The following is a 6,117-nucleotide window of genomic DNA, read 5'->3' as shown; positions in this document are numbered from 1 at the left end:
ATATTTTCCACACACTAGTAAGACTCTCATCTTGAAGTTTTCCGAAAGTCGATGTAAGCATCCGTTTGTGCTCAGCGGTCGGCTCAGGACCCATAACCTGTTTGTATTTCTGCTTGAGTACAGGATATTCCAACTCAATGTCCTGTCCACAAGTGGTTCCCAACTGGTACAGTTGAGATATCGGATTCGACATGATGTACTAGCGTGTGGAAATAAACCTTTATTTAGGAAAAACTAAAACCACTTTTGTGTCAACTGACCTTCTAAAAAGATCTCTAGAGGGAATTCTCTTCCCTTCATATACTCGTCGTGCTATTTGGTTCCGGGTAAGTGGTGCGAACTTTAATGTCTCATTTGTCACATGATTAATTAGGGCTAAGCGTCTAGTTCTCACAGACAGGACGTGCAGGATTAGTCCGTACAATATAACTGTCAAGTCTCCATTTTAGTATACGAGAGTATGTCAGAGTGCTTTTCTGTCGTTCAGGTCATTGAAGTGTGGACGCAGGCCACCTATACCTCAGATAACCTAAGGAGTAAGTTTACGGGATCCTTTTGGAATTAAGGTCTTATACGTGCGATGGTATACGGATGGTTAAGAAACCTTCATGAGTATTGCGAGGCATGGCCATAACGTTCCGAGATCCCACATACTTCTTTTGTATTTGGGGGTATCCTTTGAATTAAAAGGGTGAGATGATGGATGCCGTCTTGATGGAAGCTGAGTACCCAATTGCAACCAGCCCTTTAGTACGTAGATTTAAGCTAACGTCCATTCGGCTCTGGTTTTGTAGTTGACGAGCCAGCACTAGAGGCCGCCAATGAAACAAGAATCTTGATTTTGACAATAGCGAGCACTTCACTTGTCCAACTCATATCTTTGTGCGCCCATTGTTATTTCGCCTGAAGAGTCTGCTTGATACATGCTGTATGGATGATGCCCCAGAATCGCGGTTGTATATGTGGCGAATACTTGCGAAATACCAATGTGCTTCCTCTGCGCTCACGGCCATATCTCATGTTTGAACGCAAGGGAGATAATTGCTCAAATAGGTTTATTGTGTTCTTTTTCGAGGCGGCTTAAAAGCGGAATGCTCAATTAATAGCGAAATTTTTCAAAAAGTGATTCGAACTTGAGTAGATGTAAAAAGACCAATGTATGTTGCACATTAACAACCTGTTCAATGAGATATAGCTCAGCCCCATGCAATGGCATGAATGCTTCAGTTTAAATACATGAGCAGAGAAAGAATTGAGGCACTGCAATATTTAGAATCTACTTCATGTCTTCGTGCCCACACATGAAAAGGTTGAGATCTTATGGCCGAGCTTCACTTTTTTTCTGTAAATGGCTCAAGTGATATGCGGTATCATGTGTTCTTCAGCTGAGCGCAGCAAGGGCTTTTATCAAGAGCTTTTTCTCATCCAGATGAATTGTCTCGATGATTTCCCTTTTATCGTCTGGAACCTCGCCTATTGGCTTGTACCTGTCCAACCTTTCCTGGATCCATCTCTTCAAAACGCTTTTCTCTGAAGGACTTATCTCCTCTTGTAGTAAGTACTTAGCAATACGTTTCTCCAACTTGCGCTCACTTGGCGAACGGCGAAGCTTGCTGTAGAAGATGTTATAGCTCATTGTAATGAGCCGCAAAATCGCGAGAGTTTGAGGGCTCGGGACTGCGTCAGCCGTGATTTTGGGAGATAGCTGCCAGCTCTCCGGAACCTCTTCTGTTTCGGGTTCATCACAGCAATCATCTATACATCCGGCTTCACAACTGTCTTTTCCCCCTTGATCATCGTCAGAGTTAATCTCCGTGGCGCGTTTCACACAGATTTGGTTAACGATTTCAAAACCACAGCTTTCATACCACAGTATCTTCATATCCAATTGTTGTTCTCCACGTGCCGTCTTCTTGAATTTTTTCAAGTCTCTGAGCATCTGCACCAGAAGAAGACAGGACGTGTTCGGATTCTTGACTGTCACAAACCCATAGCGTTGCAACAAGAACAGATTCAGCAACTCGTTTCCATACGTGTTGAATACCTCAAAGTCATAAAGTCTATCCGGGAGATGCATCAATATGACATCACAACATTTGGATCTGTTTTGGAGTTCCTCGGCAAGTTCTACCTGAGAAGCAGTGGGGTCGACTCTGGTCTCATCGTCCCGAGCATCTTCCTCAATGGATGACACGGTTGAGGCCTCATCGTCGTCTTGTATAGTCTCGGCATCGGAAATCTCCTCGAGATTCTCAATATCCTCCATGGTGATGGGCTTGTCCTCGTCAATCCCTTCATTCTCGAAGATATGATCATCCATGATTTCGGTATCACTAGGATCACGCTCATTCTCACTCTCTGTCTGACTGGCCTCACTTTCTTCCACATTCATATCCTCATCAACCAAAGCGGCCGCAAATTGGTTTTCTTTCACTTCGATGTCGGCGTTTTCATCCTCACTTTCCTGGTCTCCATCGCCCTGGGCGTTTTCTTCGTCTTTCATGTCGTCCATGTCTTCGACATCTTCATCGTCCGATTCGAAATCCATGTGTGCACACTCAGTTTCGCCGCATGTTTCACACACGTTGTCGTCGCATGTGAAGTGCACATTTTCACGCTCCTCCACTATCTTGCCCAAGTCTATCGGCGAGATGTGGTTGAATAAATCTGCCCCAGGAACAAGAGAAAGGCCATGAAACTTATCGACATAGAAAGCCCGAGAGACCACCGTCTGTACACATCGACCAAAAAGCTTGAGGTTCTCTGGATTGGGAGTGGGTGATTCAAACACTGCCGGTATGTGGACCACATCCTTGTTGTTTTGTGCAAAAGTGGAGCATTCAATGTACAAAGCAATCAATTCTGAGCTGTCAAGCATGTCGAGAAGATCGCACTCGGTGTTGAAGAACGCCTGCTTTTCCGTGTCTTCCCACAAACAGAGGGGAATTGGCGAATTTTCCGCAGAAAAAGACAGTAAGTATAAATGCCAGGGAGACTCTTCACCCAAGTCCATTTCGTAGATATACGCAAGCACAAGAGCATGCATACCTGTAGAAAGACCGATGGCTACGTTTGAGGAGGTGTGGTCCACAAGTAGCGAGTAGATGAAGGAGTTTTTGGGCGAAAGCACATGAGATTTCGGAATTCGAAGCAAGATGCCTCTTTTCCCCGGTTCTGTGTCAGTATCTAGACGGAAAAACACGCCCATACCACCCCTTTGAGATGGTTTAATTTCGAGCAATGAGAAGTTCCAAGATGCATTCTCGGCAAGCCAGGTCTGGAGCCCTTGCATTCTTGCAGATTCGGTGGCAGACATTTTGACGATTTTTTGAAGGCCGCAAGATTGGCTGAAAAATGGACAGGCGTTGGACTGAATTTTTGTGTATCAGCGCTGTTACACATAGCCCGGCGATGAGATGACGTACAAGACCGGACACAATGTCCAGACTGCATAGCAGGGATTTAGTGATTACATCACAAACACAATTTGGTGAGTTTGGGGTTCTACCGCAAATGGAGATTTGAGCGTGCCATGCTGGTGATAATTTGATTTTTGATTGAAATTAGCGCTGGCTGGATATATGTATATTTTACGTTCTATCCACATATCACTTGAAACCAAGGGTTTGCAGACTACGGGGCTGATTTCTCCCAATTCAAGTGAGGACCTCTAAGTCAAGAAATGGCGCGGCTATAAGCGAAATATCTGCACTTCAATTAAGAACAGTTGTGCTCTCCATTGACTGGGGTTTGGATTCCATGGACTTGGTTTTTCTATTTGAGTGCTTCTATTGAAGGGCGAGCAGGAAGCCCGAAGAGTATAATCGAATTTTAAGCTTTTGTCAACTGAAATCAGCCATGACGAATGAGAATAGAGCACGCGGGTTAGGTATTAATGTTTCCATGAGGGACATTCATTCATTTTCTAAAATGAGCCCTTGAGCTCATACCGCGCTAATAAGCAGGTTTATCTGGGTCCTGGCGTAGAACGCAAGAATAAAACACTCAAAATCTACAGCATTTCAAAACAAGTCACGTGAGTCCAAGATTTTCAGACTTTGGGCCGTGCCCTTTGAGTGTACATGGTGTTCAGTTCTCTATCAAAATCAACTCCAAATCTCGCACCCGACGCCCTGGTGCAAGACCTGGATTCTAATGTTCGTGCACATAACGCACAAGGTTACCCGGCCCTCAGTCAGAAACCTATATAAGCAGCGCGCATCCCAGCTCCTTAGTTTTTGAGAACCAACCATTAGTAGTGGTTATACTACTCTATACTAAGTATAACTTTGCGCCTTCGGGCGCACTACTGTAAAGACCTAGTTTTACCCTAAGTACGCCGCATTAGCGATAGCGTGAACTGGGTATTAACGTTCAGCTAAGAGTATATTCCTGACCTTTTTAACAGATTGGCCACAGGATACTTTTCGTTTCGGTCTTTTAGAGCTTCGCATTTTTAAGGTTTTAGAATAGTTCCGCCGCTAGCCATGTCCTTTTGGGTGTGTCGTTGCGCGGGGGATTAAAGCCTGGTGCTACATTCCATTTCGTAATCCCCATTCTTGTAGTTTCAGCTCTTGTCAAACGAGCGATGAGTCGAACATCCAGTCCGCATCTTTAATACCGGCCATTGGGCGAAACGACAATCTGGGAGCTCGCGTGCCATCATGCTGCTCACGTGACTCAAACCCGCGGATCCCCGGTAGGAGGGTCACGTGATCAGGATTTGGGACATCGGGCAGCGAAGTTCGACCACACTGCCAGTCCTCGAAATCTATCCGAAATACACACAAGCAATGGCACACAGATTACTCGTTAACGTGGTGTTGACAGGAGCCACAGTCTTTGGTCGTGCATTCACCGAGGCATACAAGCAAGCAGCCAAAGCCAGTGCCACGGCGCAAGCCACTGGGGCCACGAAGGCAAAATCTGCTGGTGGTATTCCCTTGGACGAGGCCATGAAGATCTTGGATATCGACCGCAAGAATTTGAGCATGGAAGAGATTGACAAGAAGTATGACTATTTGTTTGACGTCAACTCAAAGGACAAGGGTAATTCGTTCTACTTGCAGTCGAAGGTGTATTATGCAATGGACGCTTTGAAAAAGGAGCTAGAATATCTACAGAAAGTGAAAGCGAGCGAGAAGGAGCCGTCCACGTAGGCAGGCTGTGGTGTGAAAGGGAGAGATTTTGGAAGTCGAGTAGATGACTCATGGCTCCTGATTGATGGAAAGCAGACGGCAGATGTGACTGTGCATCAGGAGTGATGTTTGAACAGTCTCGATGTATATATGTGCCAAGTATTCTATAGGAAAGCACGACAGTGTTCGTATCTGGTGTAGGAGTGGAGATCTGCGGAAAGTATACCTATGGAAAGCGAGACAAAGAAAAGAGGGGGAAGGGATGGATAGCAAGAGTGTTATTACGACTCTATACAAGCTCCAGAGTGTTCCACAGATGATAGGGCTAGCATGGATTGAAAGAGATGGAAATACAGGTGAGTCGAGTCACGAAGGAGTGAGAGGGCCAAGTCTGTTGGTGAATTGTGAGAGGAGAAAGTTCAACAGCAAAAATGGAGAGTCTCAAGTGAGGAATCTAGAAGCAGATAAGTGAATGCAGAGAGAGGAAACGGGAGGTCTATAGGGTAAGCATGACGATTTTCGTGAGAATGTATGGTGATACATGAATCAAGAAGAAAGCCGAGATCCGGGGGCGTTCCAATAGAGAGGAGTGAGATGAACAGAGAAAAGCTAGATGAATAGAGAATATGGCGATATCTAGGAGACGAACTGGGGAAGCCCAGAAAAGTGGGGCTTGAGAAAGGAAAGTAATGTGTGGATGATTTGATCGGTGTGTGAAGAAAGGTAGAGAAGAGAGTCAGTTGTGTATTGCAAATGAGCGTTTAGTGGGCGGGTAGAGGGGCACACTTTACGGGTAGAGATGAACACACTATGGGTAGCAAACTGAATTCATGGGCGGAGCACTCGAGATGCCTTGGAGCACATAACCAGATGAATTAGCATTGGAATGACAGAAGATGTGCAAGTGGACAGATCCTGAGATGTGCGGCGAATAATGCAGGCGCAGAAAAAGATCTAGAGTCGCCAAGGGTTTAAATAC

The 6,117-nt window shown here is 45.3% G+C and overlaps 3 protein-coding genes across 3 annotated transcripts in view; 2 read left to right on the top strand and 1 right to left on the bottom strand.

Annotated features, from left to right (window-relative positions):
• Positions 1-1,381: 1,381 nt before the first annotated feature.
• METBIDRAFT_35160 (protein-lysine N-methyltransferase) lies at positions 1,382-3,316 on the bottom strand (the record flags this gene model as incomplete). The annotated part of the gene is made up of 1 exon (XM_018856577.1): positions 1,382-3,316. The coding sequence occupies one exon, from the start codon at positions 3,314-3,316 to the stop codon at positions 1,382-1,384; it is 1,935 nt and encodes a 644-aa protein (XP_018713783.1).
• Positions 3,317-4,793: 1,477 nt separating this feature from the next.
• On the top strand, positions 4,794-5,132 carry PAM16 (import motor complex subunit; the record flags this gene model as incomplete). The annotated part of the gene is made up of 1 exon (XM_018855264.1): positions 4,794-5,132. A coding segment is annotated over one exon (339 nt), but the record flags the coding sequence as incomplete, so codon positions are not given.
• Positions 5,133-6,024: 892 nt separating this feature from the next.
• SET3 (histone-binding protein) overlaps positions 6,025-6,117 on the top strand; it is a gene marked incomplete at both ends in the record, with an annotated part of 5,287 nt that continues 5,194 nt past the window's right edge. The window contains one exon of the mRNA XM_018858513.1: positions 6,025-6,042. Within this exon, the coding sequence (XP_018713781.1) occupies positions 6,025-6,042 (18 nt within the window). The remainder of the gene's footprint in view (positions 6,043-6,117) is intronic.

Source organism: Metschnikowia bicuspidata (assembly GCF_001664035.1).
Source record: "Metschnikowia bicuspidata var. bicuspidata NRRL YB-4993 chromosome Unknown METBIscaffold_1, whole genome shotgun sequence".
NCBI classification, from domain to species: Eukaryota; Fungi; Ascomycota; class Pichiomycetes; order Serinales; family Metschnikowiaceae; genus Metschnikowia; species Metschnikowia bicuspidata.
This window is presented reverse-complemented; position numbering and strand designations above follow the sequence as displayed.